At 44.4% G+C, this 18,656-nt stretch overlaps 1 protein-coding gene across 1 annotated transcript in view; it reads right to left on the reverse strand.

Moving 5' to 3' along the window:
• Positions 1-18,656, reverse strand: part of EZR (ezrin) — a 48,712-nt gene that overhangs the window by 18,976 nt on the left and 11,080 nt on the right. Inside the window, exons 3-4 of the mRNA XM_037023657.2 lie at positions 5,557-5,640; positions 612-707 (exon numbers count right to left, since the gene is read on the reverse strand). Of these exons, the coding sequence (XP_036879552.1) occupies positions 612-707; positions 5,557-5,640 (180 nt within the window). The remainder of the gene's footprint in view (positions 1-611; positions 708-5,556; positions 5,641-18,656) is intronic.

The raw sequence follows: 18,656 nt of genomic DNA on the forward strand, positions 1-18,656 counted from the left end.
AGAAACAATTCAGTGACCTATGAACCTGGTGTCTGACCACAGGGCAGGGCCAGCCTATCCCTGGACCAAGGACTTTCAAAAATTCCTCACGTCCATCCTCTCTCCCACATCCCCGACACCCTCCTGACACATTACAGTAATATGGAAGACACTAGGGGTTTGGGAAAAGGAACATTTTTCAGATTGTTTGGAGAATACACATTGAAGCTTACTGCTTTTCTTTATAATTGTTAATGGAATCATCCATTCTTTAGAGTTGGAAGATAATCTATCACAGGTTCAAACAAAGCAATAACAAGTTCTTACAAAACAGTGGGTGATTCATGGTTCATAAGATTAACGATCTCACTGAAAAAAAACTAAGGCCACCTAAAAGCTAAGCAATTAACCATCGTCAGCTCCAATGAATGGGCAGAGAGGAGAAATGCAGCATCTAATTTCCAACTAATAACCTCATTTACTGGAAACCTACAACCTTTTGTCTGTAAAAACTTTTACAGAAATAAAAAGAACAAAAAACAAAAGGCAGAGTAAGGAGCCCCAGTTCCCATGTCGGTGGAGCTGACCAACACCCAGTTCTAACAGCCTGTAAACAGTCAACTCTGACTTACCTTTTTATCAAGTTTCAGCCAGGTAGGAAATCCTTTATTATCCACATACTGGAGGCCAAAGTACCACACTTCCCGAAGGCCAATAGTCTTAACCACCTGTGCGGAAGAGACGGTGAGAGGGAGGCTGAAGTCGTCAAGAGACTTCACGGGCAGCAGCTCCGGGCAGCCACTGTCACAGTGTCCACAGCGCGCCAAGAGGGCAAGGCGCTGGCGGCAGGCATGCTGGCCTCGCCTCTCCTACTCTGCCTCAAACAGACAGGCTATTACCCCAAAGCCACGAATGACTTCTTTTTAATATAAATTTGAGCAGATTCAGGGTTGGCTTTCAATCTTATAAAATTTTAGAATCTTACAAAATCTCTCCTACTCTGTACTCCACTATGCTTCCCTGAGTAAAGACAGCCAGGTGAGTTACAGTATTGGGCATAACCCAGGGCACAGCAGTCCAAGTGTGTCACAGGTGTGAATGTCACCTGTCAGGTGTGCCCACTTCGAAAAGGGGTTGAAATTACCAACATGAAGCAAAGGAACACTTGGGCCTCCCCTGGCTGCCGTCTCGGCTTAGCTAGTAACTGGGCAACAGCCGTCCTGGGAAGGCAGGAGCCAGAGGGTGGCAGGCCCCAGGGGAAAGCTGAGCTTCAAACCAAGGGGTGACCAGCATTCTTTCAATCTCCAGGAATTTGAAATTCTGAGACAGGAAGGGAGAATTCACCCCTAGGTCACGGCAAGCATTTCACATTGAAAAATTCTCCATAGTACTAGAAAAAAATCTCCCACAGTCCATCAGAGAGCCCCAAGCTGGTTCCTCTCGCCTTGGAAACAGAAAACCAACTTGTTGAACATCGACAACACTGAGTCCTATGGCTTTGTTGTATAGTTTTAAGTTCTATGACACGTAATGTTAAGCCTTTTAAAAAAGGCTACCGTTCTTCAAATGCATGGCTTCCACCATATCTAACGGGAAAGAGGATTGAACACGTGAGAAATGACTAATCAGCTAACCCTTGCTTAAAATCAAATCTGAAATTCCAAACAAACTCCTGCCCTGGGCCTGCTGCCTCACCCACTGGGGCTCAGATGCTCACTACAGCTCCAGGAGTCTCTGTTTATTACATGCCAGGAACTGGACTGCTCATCAGCTCCCTCCTCTCACCCACCAACGGGGAGGAACTGGACCTCAGACGCTCCATCATGGGGTGGGAGGAAGACATCTGGACTTGTACGCACTGCTCTGCTCCCACATCGTCCATGAAACCCTATGCCTTGTTTTTATGGTTGCTGAGTGTAGAGACAGCAGATCTGAAGGCAGTTCTCTATACCCAACCCTGCCAATTTCTTAATCCTCACAAACCTCCATTTTAACATTTGGATATAAAACCTGCCTTCCTTCCTCTTTGGGTTGCTTCAAAGTTGCACAAAAAAGTCCCACATGCATAAGCGGTTACTGCCTCTCCAATCTCGTCTTTCCACTTCACCCACCCGCAGCGGTAGCCTGGTCCTTAACCAGTTTGGAATGACTTCCTGTCCCGCAGCTGTAGCCTGGGCCTTAACCAGTTTGGAATGACTTCCTGTTTTCCTGACTTCTCTCCACGTCCCTGTGGGGCCTCGCAGCTCAGACTCCTCCTCTTCTCCATCTGCAGTGGCGTGGCAGCTCCTCCACAGACAGATCACAGACTACAGAACCGTGCGTGGACGTACCCCGGGACCCTCCCTCCCCCGGAGCCTGCTGCCCTGATGGGCCACGCCTCTATGGCCTTCCTCTTTTCCCAGGGCAACGTCCTCCGCCTGCCTCAAAGCCCTACTTTTCTCCTGATGGCTTCCCCAAAACAACTCAGTAGAATTAAACAACTTTCCTTTCTCCATCCATTCTAAACCTACCCTTGAGTCCTCCCTAGGGGTAAATCCAACATGCCTAGAAAAACACCCCTCACCATTCCCTCCAGCGCCCTTAGCCTCATCGTGGACGCACAGCCTGGAGTAGAACCCGAATGCAGCGGGCTCCATCTTTTTGTCTCTGCCTCAGCGGTGTTCTAAATGGCAGCTTTGGGGGAAGGACAAGGCAGGGAAGTGTCTACTGAAAGTTGGGGAACAGTTAGAAAACGGGTGTTGCTGATGGAAGCCACAGGCCCACAGCTGTGCTGCAGGAAGGCCTTTCCTCCCACCTTGGGCTTTCTGGAGCAGAAAAGGCCCCTGGGCTTATGGGGAGATGGCCTCACCCTGTGGTGCCCTCCACCGAGTCAGAGCCCTGGCCCAGAAGCTAGTCAGGGACCGCAGGCCGGTTACTGTGGAGGGGATGTAGGTGCAGGTGGGCAGAGAGGAGCGTATGAACCCGCCCGCTAAGCCTCTATCAGTCTCCTCCACTGCGGCACCAGCCTGACTGGCGGGCTGGCCAGGAAGGAGCTTGCCAGCCCTAGAAGGGCACCAGATGGCCCGACAAAGAGAGGGTGCGGAGTCCTGCACAGCCCGCAGGCCCTTCGGGGTCTGTTAAGGAGAAAACCTGCCCAGTGTGGCCGGTGCAGGAGGAGCCCAGATGTGTGCCAGGGCATCCGCCGAGGCCCCGTCCCCTGCACAGAAGAAAGTCCCCTTCTCCGTGTCATGGCCTCCTTGGAATGGTCAGCGAATGGATCTCCAAAGGCCAAGTGTGATTATGGGGAAGACACGGTGGCTCAGCCTCTGCTTTGTCGCCAGCCAGCCGTGCAACCTCCGCTTTCTCTCTGAGCCTTGATTTCCTCACTCATAAAGACTCAGTCATCTTCTATGTCTGCTTCAACCTCGACTTCAGATCATGTGGTATTTTTCATGAGGGATACACAGAACTGAAGAGAAGTTGCGTGTTAGCTCAATCAGGGCGTTGTGATCCAGGTCCCATCCCTGGCGGGGGGATGCTGTGTCTACGCTTGCTTACTTGTGTTTATCTGAACTGACTGGTACTGGGATCTCATTTCAGGGTCTTGGAGATTGGCTGAGGTTTAGTCAGGGAAGAAGACTTGAGAAAGCTGGCTAAGGTGAGACGCAGCCTTGCTTTTCTCTTTAGCGTACTGACTAAGGGGACTCTTCTCTGGGGTGGGGACCAGTAATAAAGTGCTCCAATGGGTTGGCTGTTGGGAGACTAAGCAGTTTTGGAATAATTTGGATGCAGAGCTTGTCAATACTTGGCATGTTGATTAGACTTATGTGCTCAGCATTTTTTAAATAACCCACATTTATTGACTGAGTTCAGGGACCATTTTTGTACAACCGTTAACCCATAGCTCCACGCTACCAGGAGGCAGACAATCTAATACTAGAAACCTACCTGGCTTGAAAGCAACACCAAACTAGATACAATTATTCGCATTTAGGAACACATGGAGTTTCGTCAACACGATACCCTGGATCCAGAGGCTGAGACAGTCTTGGGACTATTCGGCTCAATGCCCCGCACGCGAGAGCAAAGAAGCTGAGCCACATGAGTGCCATATCCACGGCACGAGGCCAGCCTCTCACCCTCTCCACACCCCGCCTTCCAAAGGGCTCCCAAGGAGGAGACACAGGTTCCTGTAAGAAGTACTAGCATTTGTATTCTGTAGCGTAAGGACTACAGACTTTTTTATTAGCCTCTTCCCACAATCTCTGTGTGAAGGAATATGGGAAAAAGAGGCAAGGGGAGCTAAATGTTTGATCCATCAAAACCTCTGGACTAGTTTCCCAGGTCGGTGCTGCTTTAGACAGCCCACCGCTCATCTACAGCCAAGGACTCGGGTGTGACTGAGGGACGTGCAGGCTGCAGGCAGAGCACCTGGCCTCCCACCCATCCGCGCTCTACCTACTGTGCACACGGCACTCTGCTGGCTCCATTCAACTTACTTCAAGATCACCTTCCAGAGAAACCTTTAGATTTTCACAGCATGTCTAGCCTCACCCAGAACAGTGAATGTCTTTGTCCTAATCGTGTGAGGCAGAATGGGGTGTGGCCTCAGAGTGCTGCACAGGGAGAGCCCTGCACCCCCCTGGGGGCATCGCACAGGCCCTGGCGGCGGGCACTGCTCTCTGGGCGGGCTGGCAGGCAGTGTGCAGGGCAGGCCCAGTGCCCGGGATTCACCCACTGGGTGCTCGCTTTGGCGGCTAACAGGGAGATGTGATCACGCATGTAGGGAGTCACCTCTAGCTTCAAGTTTGCTATGATTCTACCTCCTAGGTTTTCAACCAGCACCCACCCCAATTTCTGGGTTTGGTGTTAGGGTGCAGAACATCACTTCTACTAGTGGCCCTCTCAGGAAAGCAGGCTATGGTTCAAGGGACTTGTAAAGTCTCACCCATCCTTTGCTCTACGGATCCTCAGCCCCAGAACAGTGTGTACTAGCCCAGAAAAGGAGCTTTTTCCTTTTTACTTTCATGTTCCATGAGGAGTCATCACAGCCTTCACGTGGCTGACTGTTCTTGCTGAAACTCCCTGTGCACCTTCATGTCTCGGGAGAAGCACATGGGTCCGGGGATGTGCTGCATTGTGCAGCTCCGGGGAAGAATGTGTGACGACACCCAAGCGAGCTCGCCGACGCTGTGGCTGCAGGAAGCCCAGGGAGGCTGGCCCTGGGACCTGTGGGCTGCTCGGTGCCAGTTGGCCCTCAGGCAGAGTCCGAGCTCCCTGGCACCCTGGCCCACCGACCACATGGCAAAAGCCAGCCAGGGGGAGTGTGACGACCCAGGAGTTGGGGACAGATAGCAGCCAGAGCTTTCGGATAAGGCACTGTGCTGAAGAAGACCTCACAGCACCCCCTATTTCCTCTCAGGGGCCTGTTCCTGCAGAGCGCTTACCATGGTATAAACCCCTGGCTAGAGGGAAGAACGGTCTCTGCAAAGAGAAGCATGCGGCAAACCAAGGTAATATGCTTGGCAAATGAAATGATTCAGATTGGCAAAGAAAGCTTTTCTAAGGGGACTTTCTATCAAGTTCACAGGGACCGACCTGATCGAAGAGCTGTTTTCCTGTCGTATTTGGCTGGATGGCGAACTCCAGCTCCGCATCCATGGTGGTGACTCGGACATTGATCTAGAAAACAAAACAAGACAAATTACACTTAAGGGTTCTTGTCTCTTAATCATCTCCTGGGCCTTCCACATAAACTCAAAGCTACTCAGCAACACAGTGAGCACATGTTCCTCTCCTGCGTCCACTCTCAAGCTAGTCACAGAGCACCCTCACAGAGCACCCTTGCACACACTGAGGCTGATGTTCAGACAGCTGATGAGGAGCAGCATGTGTGCCCTCTTTGCTTTAATAAAGCAACACTGAGGCCTGAGCTGTTTTTCTACAACATCAACATATTTTCCCATACATCATCTTGTACTGACCCTTGCAACAGCCATAGGGGCCCCTGGTGGGATGGCGCACCTCCTTGGGAATTCAAACCATGGAAGCAAGTGAAGGGAAGAGGGAGAAGGCCCTGTACACCACGATGTTTCCTGCAATGTTGAAAACCATCTACAGCACTATTTCAATACAAAACAGTGAACAGAGAAGTGGCCAAGTGATTAAGACACACCAAAGAGGATAGAATGTTATGTAGTAATCATATATGATAATATGAAGACAGTAGAAACACAGAAAATTGTTTCAAAAATTTAAAACAGGACAAGCAAAATGGCACATACCCTATCAATGTGGGACCTAGACAAAAGATGAAAGTAAAATGTGAAAATGAAGGTATCATTGGATTGGTTAGATCACAAGGTGTTGAGGTGGTGGCAATGGGAGGGTAACGTTGCCATAGAGTTGTCTGCCAGGAAAAAATTATGTCAGAGTAGCTTTCAATTTATCACTTGAGAAAAACCCAGATTTACTAGCATATGAAAAACACAAATTCACTTCTGTATCCCTATCCCAAAGGAAAATACTATAGCCATGCAGCAACTGAAATGCTTGATATTAAGAAATGCTTGCTTCTCACCATTTTTCAAGTGAAAATATAGATAGCTGGATAGACATATATCCTCAATTCTAATACAGATGTAAATATAACGAGGACACAGGTTAACTAATATTTAGCTGACAGAGGTCGAAGTATTCATCTGGCCAGGACACGATACACATTCAGCACTTACCACATGTTAGTTTTTACTTGAGGAACAAAATTAGTCTTTAGGAGTCATTTTTCCCCCTAACCCTCAAGGCTGTGATAATTGAGAGATACTCTGATATAGATCCAGTATATCTGAATAGTTCTCTGAGATTCCCTTCTAATCTCAAGCCTACAAATTAAAGAACTGAAGTTTACCAAGAAGTAAGATTAGACATATTTTAAATTCTTCAATTATATGAAAATATAAGCCTAAGTTTCTTTCTTTCCTGCTGGCAACAATTAAAAAATTTACAAATTGGCCTTGAAAATTTAAATCAAGGCAGCAAGTGAAAAAAAAGAGAGAAGGCTCTGTAATGAAATAAAAAAGGCTGTTTTTATAAAATAAAGCAAGTATCTCAATTATGGTTCCAAGCACATATATCAGAGGTGGGAAAAGCAGCCCCAAAGTTGGACATTCCAGTAATAGATGCAACTCCAAATTACACACTCATAAGCCCACAATGACGTATCACATTGAAAACTAAAGGGGCAGGGATCACAAATACAGGGCCTTAGATATGCTTTTCTTTATCCATTCAGAAACTGAACAAGCTAATTTGTACTAAATGCCACTACCTTGGTTAAGACAAATATAAAGAAACCCTGAGTCCATGCATAGGACATTTCAGAATCAAGTTCTAAATCTCAATCACCTCAATTTAAGGACAGCAAGAAAGTGTCACTTTTTGAAACCAAAGCTAATAATTAATATAAAAAGGTGACAGTAACCATTTTGCTGATTAACAGGAATTTAGAAAAATGATGTTAAAGTTCTGAATCAGGTTTGTACCTGACTCAAAGGTGCTGCAACTCTGAGAAGCAAATAATCAGTAAAATGAATAGAGTTTTATTGAGGAAGGATGTGACAAGTGAGTAGCACACAGAAGCCAACTTTTTAAAAGTCAAGCACATTGAGATGGTCTGCATGACCTCTACGCACTACTACTCCCATCAAAAGGACCTAATCTTGAGCATCAGCAGCTCCAACACAAGCCATTTTGCCAAGATTTAGTTGTTTCAGTCTTTGCGCAGAATTCTTTCCTGTGTTCTAACACCCATGGGTGCTCGTGGAGTCTAATGTCTAACTTCAAACGAAGACGGCAAGGCTAAGATCGGGATACGTTTTCCTGTCGCTGCAGTTTAAACTAGAACGAGTAAGAGGATGCACATAGGTTCTCCCTCCAGTGTTCGGTCCATCAGCCCTGCCAAAAGGAGTAATTCCCAGTTCTGACGTGGGGATGCACCAGAGTTTTTCTTATTTTCACCACTGCCCCCCACCCTGCCCACCGAATCACGAAGTTAAATTTAATCAGCATGTGTATATTCATAAACAGTGCATGCTCTTCAATCTTGACATGGACGTTGGATGGGAGAATCTAAACCATATACAAATGAGCTCTGTGTTAATGATGGTAGCCAAGCTGCTCTGCGTAATGGGTGTGTAATTACCTGACTAGTCATTACCCACCTAATGTTTCTCACCAAGGGTACTACTGGCATTCTAGGCACAGAATTCATTCTCCAAGACAAATCTTGGGGTGCAGAATTCATTCTCCAAGACTATCTCAAGTATTCGAGAATGTTCACCTATCTTGAGCCCACCTATCAATCATGGTGCCACCAGTCATTGGGGGAATCTAAAAGTATGCCCAATACACACATTTTCAAATGCTCTCTGAGGAAAAAGGCAGGCTCCTACCCAGATTAAGGACCACAGCATGGTACTGCCTTAATCAAGAGCATGTGAAACAGTTCCATATTTAGAAAGCCGATTAAAGTTATTTTCAGTTTTATAGATCTTGAATGATGTGAAATATAACCTTTTATCAAAGTTTAAAAGGAAGTATTTACTCAGGTGAGGGGACCATTTGTGTATATATACTGTCAATTTATCCAGAGGCTTTAAAATAAAGGACTGTAGCAATTCAGGAAACATATCTCAACCCCAGCTCTCCTTTTCATTATCTTCGTGTTAAGTTTCCATGGCAAGCCACTGTTTTCCGTGAACTTGGCATACCTAGGTGGGAGTTGGTGCCTGTGCCTTCAATGGTGCCAGAGAAAAACGTGGGATTGTATGGTGCTCCATGACTAATGTGAGGGAGGTCCCACAGAAAACCAGAGGTCCACAGGCCAAAAACACACCACCACACACACGCAACCACATGCAAAGACTGGAGAAAAGAGTGCATGGTTTACAGTTTTTATTGTTTTGGTAATTCTCCCAGATCACCCACTTTTTCTCAAAGGCAGCGTTTGCTGAAGGCGGCAAAATCTCATAGCAACGTGTGGGACAGGTGAGTATACAGAGCATGCAGTCGGTCATCTAAAATCTACCCCCTGAAGACAGTGTTTATCTCAGGCTTACCAAAATACCAAAAACCTTTTAAACATTCTGCTTTTGTTTGGGGGTGGTGATGGTGATTAACATTTAATTTTGCTTATGTTATCTCCTCTTCCACTGCACCCCAAACACACAAAGAAACCATGTGGCTGATGGTGTAGATAATTTAATAATTCATGTGCCCCCTGCACATGTGGCTTCATGTGAGGCTAAGGCACAAAGCCACGTATGAGTTCTAAAATGTTAGAATACATAAGGAAAAGGACAGGAAGTAATCACACCACACTATTTATGAGAATTCATTAAATAAGCTCAGATATGGGAGTTAAGTTAGCAACAGATTTTTAAACTCTAAGGATTAAAAGTAATGAGGTTTTCAATAGCGATATACTATGTCAGAATTTTTTAATAAGATGACTTGTCTTCAACACAAATCAAGAAAACTTGGTACTGAAGATGCCTGAAACCCTCAAGGAGAATGAGGTTCTAATGAGTGTGTATATTTTCCACACTGCCCATATTAGCAGAAAAACCTTTCTTCTTTTCTGCCCCAGGCAGCCTGGCTTAGCAGGAGCACTGTGTTTTCATTTCGGTAGGACTGGTAAGTTTCTGATCTATTACTAGATTATCAGTATATGCTACTGGTCTACATTTTAAAAGAGACAGGTGCCTCAGAACAGAAATAGGAATGAACACGGTTTTATTTCTAAAACAAAAACAAAACTGGCCCATGAAACTTCTTAAATTTAAGCAAAATATACATGTTTTTTTCATGAATAATGACTATTGTTTCATAGGTATTTATTTGCACCAGACGTCTTGACTACATAATGGATGTTATTTAACATCAGGATTAACACATAAACCTATCTTTGCTTTAGTTAAGGAAGTTAATGAAAACCTAATTGTAATACTGTCTTTATCCTGTCTGCTTAATAATCTACTCTTTAAAAAATTCTCTTTGCTGTTCTTATTATGGGTTAGCTCAGCTCAAAACGACCATCTATTCTAGTACTCCCAGCCCAAGTCAGCTAGTGACACCTTGCACACCTTTGGGGCTCACTCATTCCACAAACACCAATCAAATACCTCCTGGGTGCACGGGCCCCCATGGGAGCACTGCCCGCCCAGATGGTAGTTTGACCTCCCTGCCCTGAACTGCTTACAACTTGGCAAACAGGGATGGACCTCAAACAGCTAACATATGCCATAATTGTTCCAGACAGGACTCTATTAGAATTCCAAGAGCAGTTTTTAAAACACCTGCATTTCTGGGCCTCAGCCTAAGAATCCGAATTTTTTAAAGCCACTCAGGGTATTTTGAGAAGGGGCAGAATTCAGGAATCACTGGAACAAGTGGCCTGGGAATCGCCATGGAATGGGGAGGCCGGGTTCTAGACATGCATGGTGTTGGAAGCTGAGGGCCTTACTGAGACGTCCCCCTGGGGCCTCAGCCCCCTTATCTGTAAAAGAGGGTTTGCACTAGATGGCCTGAGGTATTTTCCAGCTCTGAAACGCTAGGTCTAAAGTCCAAAGGCGCAAGGTGAGTGGCCCGGCGTGCCACTGAGGCTGGGACCCCCGAGGGAGGGGCTGCATCGGTGGGAGAGCCAGACGGAGCAGGGAGATGCGGGAGGGAAACAATCAGCAGCCACACTGTTCAGGCTGAGCAGGAGGTTGTTCCCACAGACAAAAGGGGAGCTCACATTCGCTTTCCCATTTCCAGGCGGGGGAATGCAACTCTCCACCTGGACACACAGAAGCACTGGTTTTATTGCTCCAATGAAACTGATACCTCTTTTTTCCAAACTAACTAAATAAAAATAAACTCAGTAACAATTCACCTTATTAAAACAAAATAAGGCCTTGTCCCCTATGCTCATTCCCTCAGGAGCTCAGCAATCATGAACACAGAGGCAAGCCTGACAGGAGAGCAGGCAGGCGGGATCCACCCCACCAGACGCCGGGCCAATCCCTGCCCTGGCAGGCCCACAACTGAAGAAAGTCACTTTCTCCTACTTTGTAAAATGGAGCGATTGGAAATGATTTTATCTGTGCAGGATCTTCAACTCTAACATTCGAACAACTTAAAAATTATCCCAGTGGCTTCTGACACCATCCGAGTCAGCGGCTGTGTAGTTCTCTAGAAAGTTAACTGACCATTAAGGGAGAGGGACAGAAAGGTGACCGGTGTTTTGAGTCACATAGGGAAGGTTCTCTTGTTTCTTTTTTCTTTCTTTCTTTCTTCAACTGAAAGGCTTTTGCGTGTCTTTGCTGTGCTAATGAGTATGTGAAATCCCAAGGCTGTGCCAGCCAGTCTAAGCTTCCCACATTGTTCTGCCCACAGGTTTCTTAAATGAAATATCCCAAAAGACCAATATTTTTCAGAATACACTTTGGAAAACATGATTTCTGAGTCCTCCCACTTTATCAAAATTGTATCTAAAATGCCTTCTAAGAGTCTGAAAAATGTAAAGAACATATTGAGTTGACAGTGAAATATTGTATTTCACTTCTAACTCACGTAGGATTGCTGAATTTTGGGCTGTCAGATTGTCTCCCAGCTCTTCCCTCATTTTGGTAAATAAATCTAGTTATGTAATTTTTCCTTTGGGAAGTATTGGATACCACTTCCTCCTGAAATACTTATAAACTTGGTCTAAGATTACTTCTCTAATCACACTTTTTACAGAGTAAATTGAAATTGTTCTAAAGACCAAGACAAGGGGGAAAAGTTCATTAACAATTCCTCCACAAAGTTTACAGACAGGCAATGGTTTATGTCTTCCTAGACAAAGCAACCAGGTTTAATTTTTAGTAGCCAGATCAGGGCAGGGGAAATAAAGTTTGCAGTGATTTTCTATGTACTCAAGAATTAGGAACGCCATTTAAAACAGAAAGGGAAATGCAAATGGTAATATTGGAATGTTTGAATTTCAGGCAGTGGATTCAGCGGTTACCGATAAATCCCTGTATTATCATACCTGCATTTACTCAAAAAATTAGCCTGAGTAGAACCATCCACACACCACCAAGATTACATTGAGAGCCTGACCTTTCGTAATCACTTAAAATGTCAACACTGTTTTCCAACATTCCAGCCCTCTTCCGAAGGTGCCACTTCAGCAACTTCTAACAGTTTTCAAATATTTGGATAAGACCTTTCAAATACTTAGAAATGCTCTGATAGGAAGTGGACATGGTAAACTTTCTCCCACAAACGGGGGAAGAAAACTGGAGTGTGACAAAGGAAAATTCCCACAACAGATAATAAATGAATTATAAAAGCTTTTTCAGGGGTTATTTTGGCTCATTTAATTGAATAATTGTAGACTACTGTATTTTTACTTTCATGTTGAGTCACTGCATATTCTTTTAACAGCTTTGTTGACATATAATTCACATTACATAGAACTCACCCATTTAAAATGTGCAATTCAATGGTTTCCAGTATATTCAGAGTCATGCAAACACCACTACCATCTAGCTTTAGAAGATTTCCTCACCCCAAAAGAACCCCAGCTGCCCATTGAGGTCACTCCCCATTACTCCTTCCCACCCCAGCATCCACCACCTACTTCTGTCTCAGCGGATTTCCCTATTCTCAATATTTCATATAAAGTCATACAGCATGTGGCCTTTTGTGAATGCCTTCCATCACTTAAAATCATTTGTTTGAGATTCATCTGTGTTTAACCATGTATCAGTGCTTCATTCCTTTTTCATAGTCAAATAATATCCCACTGTACAGATACATCACTTCTGTCTATCCATTCATCAGCTGACAAACATCTGGGTTAAGTAACTTAATAATTAGATCCATTCTGCTTTAATGACTGTAAATATAAAACAGCTGGAAAACAATGTCATTCAAACGACTGTTTTCGGTTTGATATTGAAATTGGTAAGCATCAAAAATCTTTAGGGGGAAACAAAGATGAAAAGACAAATGAATTTTTAAAAAGTAAAGTTCAATTTAAGTTTCCTGTTGGCATTTAAGCTGTAAATGAAAAATATTCTGTGTTCTCAGGGGGAAGGTACCAGTTGCCAAACACAGAGACATAGTAGAAAAACACTCTGAATCCTACACTCTCAGCTATCGCTCTGGCCTGAAGCCGGCTGTAATCGCAGCCACGGTGAATTCTAGCTACTCCTCTTACAAAGGACAAGGAGGGAAAGGCATTGCTGGCGCTGCCCCGCCACAGAGCAGAGGTGAGAACCCCGCTCACGTTCAGGGTTCTCCCAAGTAAATCATGTTCTTTCCCTAATTTTTAAGCAGGGACTGAGTCTTCTGTTCTACATTTAACTCCAGTGGTACTGAGCACACTATAAAAGCAAGCAACTTAAATACCGCAAAATATTTATGTTTTAACCAAACATACCTTTATATATTTTAGACTTTCTTGGATTAACATAAACCCCTCTAGGGGCCTGGTCATAGCTGCACAAGGAAACATGGCTATCCGGCATGTTTTGTGATGTCTGGTGTTCTTTAGTAATCATTTACCATCTTATAAGCTATTTGCGGGGACCCTGGTGTTCCCTCTAAGCCAGTGGTTCTCAAACCTGAATAGGCAAATGAATCATCTGGAGAACTTGACACCATTTTTGGGGTCCCAGGCCAAGACTGTGACTCAGTAGCTGGGATGTGGCCAGTTACTCTACAGCCCTACCAGCTCAGAGGCAACCTGTGGACAGCCACTGCTCCCCCGGGGAAGGAGGCTGCAAAAATCCACAAGTCCTTCCGGCAAGATTAATGAATTTACTGCTACTATTTACAACTGATTATGTGAAAATATCTTCACCAAATTTTCATTCACAAGGACCTGAGTACAGTTACACACCGATGCCTGCAGAGACAGTTCCTTAGTGAAACCACGTATCCCCGCAGATGGACCCCTACTTCAGTGGTCTCTCTGGGTCCTGACCATAACTTTGAGGAAGATAAAAATCAGTTTATGAGCAATATTCCAACTCAATAAATCAGATCACTAGCCAGGACATGAGTGGTCATTTTCCACAAAAGTTGGCTAACAGATAACCAACTCTGTAAAACATTACCATTAACTTAGCAAACCTTACTCAGCTTAGCAGAATTGCAGACGTGTGAATTCAGCCAAAGAAGGCAACGTTGGAAAGCCTGAAAGGCATGTGGATTTCGTTTTTTTAGTTCTTCTTGCTCCATTTCACCCATCCTTTTTAGGGTGTCACAGTAATGGCTCCTACCTAAAAGATAACTTTTTTTCTATCTATGATATAAACTGAGTGTCTATCTTAGTTAGGTGTCAATGCTGTTCCCAGTAACACTGTGTATGCAAACAACAAAATTATATAGAAGTACTTGCCACTGAAAATCCAGTGACCACTGTTTACATTGTTACGGTTTTGAATAAGCATTTAATTACAAGTGCCCAACTTATATTCAATAAAGGCAGTTCAGAAACTCTCCTGTTGTATACCGTTCTTTGAAGGACAGAGAGACCAAAATTAAAGCCAGTATGTTGCTATGGGAAAGTGTCAAACTACCAATAATGAAATACTGCACAGCAAAGACCTCAACCCTGCCTGTCAGTCAGTCCCGAGCTGGGAGGCAGTGGTCCTCTTAAACATTCCCGCCACCAGCAGTAGTCACGTGGTCCCATGTGTGCAAAGCGGGCTGGACTCAAAGTTAGAAATTCCAGGGATACATGTTGAAGTTCCTACTCTTCACTCTGCCTTCTTGAGATGTAGAGGACCTTTAGAGAATGTGGAAATAACAGTAGAGATAACAGCGTAAAAGCAAACAGTATAAATAAAACAAGCCTAAGGCAAATCTGCAAACCAATGGAGAATGACTTATAACATTGCCGTTCCGCTTTTTCAAGCTCCTCTGCATCTCACGTTTTAGTTATGCTCCATCATGCCATTTTGTGTGGTCTTCTTTCTCAAGGCTGAAACAGTGGAGAGTGATGGTGAACAAACTGGCTTGATCATTTGGCTTCGGAAATTTTTAAACACTGAAGAAAACTGGTCATCTCACTTCACTGATGTGGTGCACAGTATGTGGAACTAATTTTAACAAAAGCTGTCAGGCAGACCAGTAAAAATGCCTCGCATCCTCATTTTGTCTGTAGCCCAACAGACCATCAGAGACAGATGGGTGGGATAGATATAAAACCCATATTCTGATAAAGTTTTCAAATACACAGAACGAGGATAAGAGACCAGTCTTTTATGGCCTAGTAATAGGAATAATAAAACCATCAACGTTAGGGCTGGCGAGAGTCCACTTGTGACAGCTCTGGTAGCACTCCTGCAGAGGCCAAAGTGCTGGCCACGGTTCTCAGCTGTGCTCACGACTTTCCCAGGGATCCTGGGCAGACAGACACACTATTCCTGGATATGAAGCACTGACAGTCACTGTGAAGGATGGACTGAGGCCAGGCTAGCTGCCCTCCGGTGCCCATCGCGTGTTCCAGCTACGCCATCCCTGCAATGGTCCGTGACCATTTCCCCAGTTTGGCTACATGTGGATGGACTGATGCTGACTGTTAATGGAAGGCTCTAAATGCCCTGTAGCTAGTATCTGTGGAGAAACTAAATTAACGTTTGACAGCCGAGACCCTCTGGCTAGGTTTTTATCCTCCTGGATTAAACAGTTCTGTCCTCCCCTCACATGCCTTTGCACAGGTGCTAATTACTAATGACATGCAAGGTCATAAGGTCAAACGAGCCAACTTCACTCTAAGATACACCAAGTGGCTGCTAGCTTCTCAGTTCAGGTTAAACATGGGCCTTATTTATTTAGTTCTGGGAAGGGGAGTATAAATTTTTAACTTGGAAGAATGGGATGAGTGTGCCTGGCCCCTGCCCCTCACCCTGAGGGTCACGGCACCATGAGTGGGCACTGACCTCATTTCACAGAGGATCCAGGATCACTTTAAAAAATTTTGAGGTTAACAAAGTTAATTGTGAAAGTCAACTATGTACTGCGCTCGCACTTCCTTCTCTGAACTGCCCTCCTCCACCATCCGTAGGCTGAGTTTATAGTGTCAAAGCGAATTCTCAATCTGCAGGGCAGAGTGTTAACGTGAAAGCTGGGTCTTGGAATTTCCAAGTGACTTCTCTGTTTCAGGTATCTATGTATATCTTTCAGTAAGTCAATCATTTTAAACTTCTGAACTATAAAGTGTGTAATTCCAAATTCAAGGGTGATAATTATGTAAAAGAATGTATGTAAGAAGGACAGCCCAGATCAATTAATATCCACCACATAATTTTAAGAACATATGATCAAATCCCAAGTCTTTCTAAGCGGCTTTTTTGCCTCTGAAAGTAAGTCCCTTCCTGTCCCCAGGTCTACTTCCTCCCGGCCAGGGCGGCTTAACACTAGAAAAGGCCTTCAAATCAGTCCTCTTTGTCCTCAGTACAAACAGAGAAAATAACGATCTTCAAGCTACTTTCAAAGCAGCCCCATTAAAAAGAGGGTCATTTCCTCTTTCAAAACTGGGCTGGGAACAGTGTGTGCTGAGGCCTGATCACGGCTCATGAGCTAAGGCACTACAAGAAGCAGCGAGCTGAGGCGGGAAGAAACTGCTCTCCAGGTGTCTGACCAATGACAGGATCCTCAGTCACCGAGCCAAGCGCCAAGTCGGGGAAGCAGAGAAATACGAGCAGGCATTTTCTTATCTGCTAATGGTGTGTGAAATTAATATTCCTGATAGCTTTCAGCTGCTCATTTTTAGGATGTCTTTTTGTGTCTGCAAGTAGGAACAAGCTTTTACACCAGGAATGACATACATGGTGCAAGGAAACTTAACATGGAACTAAATTAGAAGGCTTAGATACAACTTAACACAGGAAAGGAGAAAGAAATAATCACAGAATGTTACATTCTGCAAAAGAAACTTCCTTCCCAGAAACACAAATGATCGACGTCCTTCCTTCTCCTTTCCACACCCCAAGGCAGACAAAATAAATGTTCACTCAAGGTCACTTTCTCTTTATCTGTGGAGCTTGTGAAGTCTTGATTCTGTACCACATGATGTCAGTTTTACTAGATGCGTCATGCATACTTCAGCACCAATTCAGTTCACTGAAAAGTGAGGTTAATTATACCCACAAACTTTGGATCCTATAAAAGACAAACGTAAGGGACAGGGCCAAGACAGCCATTATATGCTACAATGGTTTTTAATTCTAGGCTCATAAAACTCAGGAAATTAAAGGCCTGTACATTAAACTTCACTACCCACCTATAATGCACTATTTTCTGTGTAAATATAGAAGTCTCAAGGTTTTTCCTTTCTAGCATAGTTGGGGGAAAGCCTACGACAGAACGAAAATGTCAAAACAACGTAATTTCTTAGGTGGCCTGATGTTTTAGGGGATGACACATAAAATAAACCATACTTAAGTCTTGTGCCATTTCTGATATAAATCTTTGCCCCTGGTTAAGATCACATGTACAACAATATTTTGCAGGGTTAAAGAAAATATTTTGGCCATCTTTATAATCTTAAGAGTAAGACCTCAGCAGTTTGTTTTAATCCAAACGAAATCAGTGAATTTATAAAATTTACTTGAATAAGCAAACTTCAACAAAACTTATGCTTTTAAACCACCCAGTGTTTCTGAAATTATACTAGGTTAAAAAAACAACAACCAAAAACCTCTCCAATTTCTACTTTGTCACAATCAAATATACTACATCTGGGATGGGATTATAATTATCTACACAATTACTTGATGGAGCAAGCTGAGCTGGTGTGCACTTTACAATCCTACAAAGCTCCTGGTCTGCTGCAGCTCCTTGGGGTCCCACCTCTGGTGGCCCCTCCTCACCTGGCACACAAGCTACACAATGATCTCTTACATGGCTGCATGAAGTTCCACTCAGCCACGCCCCACTTGATGATGACTACTTCCAATTCTCAGCTCTGAGAAAGCTGCTATTGAGACAATGACCTATTTCCAGGCGGGTCACAGAACTCTCCACCCTCCCCACCCCACAAAATCGTGGGAATACGGAGTAAGAGTGGGACCAGCTGGGGAACAAACTGTTCTGTATGTTCCCAATTCAAGTGCAATTCTGACCAGAGCTGTCCTTTACTGAAAGGTGCGTGCAGGAGGAGATGGACTGGGTGGGATCAATCAGATATGCATCAGAACACAAAAGGTCTCCCTACAAAAGGTGGCTCTACTCCAGGGATCCAGAGATCCATGGAGCTGTGCCTGGACCCAGCAGCAGGCAGGGCGGGCAGGCGCCATCAACAGGCCTGTGGCTCCCAGCCCAGGACTCCAGATCCCAGGGGAAGGAGTCATCCCTTCACTAGACTCAAGCACTGGTGACTTGGAAAAGTGACAGCATCTCTCCCTTCCACTCCCATACATGCTTTTAAAAAAATATCTTTTTCTTAAGGAAAATTTGAAACATTCACAAAAGTAGACAGAAGAGTACAGTAAGTCCCCATATACGTTTCATTCATTTCTGACACCATTCCTGTTCTCACATTTTTGATTCATCTGCTCTTTCCACCACTTAAAAATTTTTTTTGCTGGTATATTTTAAGGCTGTTAGTATCCTCTCATTTGTAAAAACTTCAGTATGTAGGCCTAATTTATGTATTG

Source organism: Manis javanica, chromosome 13, assembly GCF_040802235.1.
Source record: "Manis javanica isolate MJ-LG chromosome 13, MJ_LKY, whole genome shotgun sequence".
NCBI classification, from domain to species: Eukaryota; Metazoa; Chordata; class Mammalia; order Pholidota; family Manidae; genus Manis; species Manis javanica.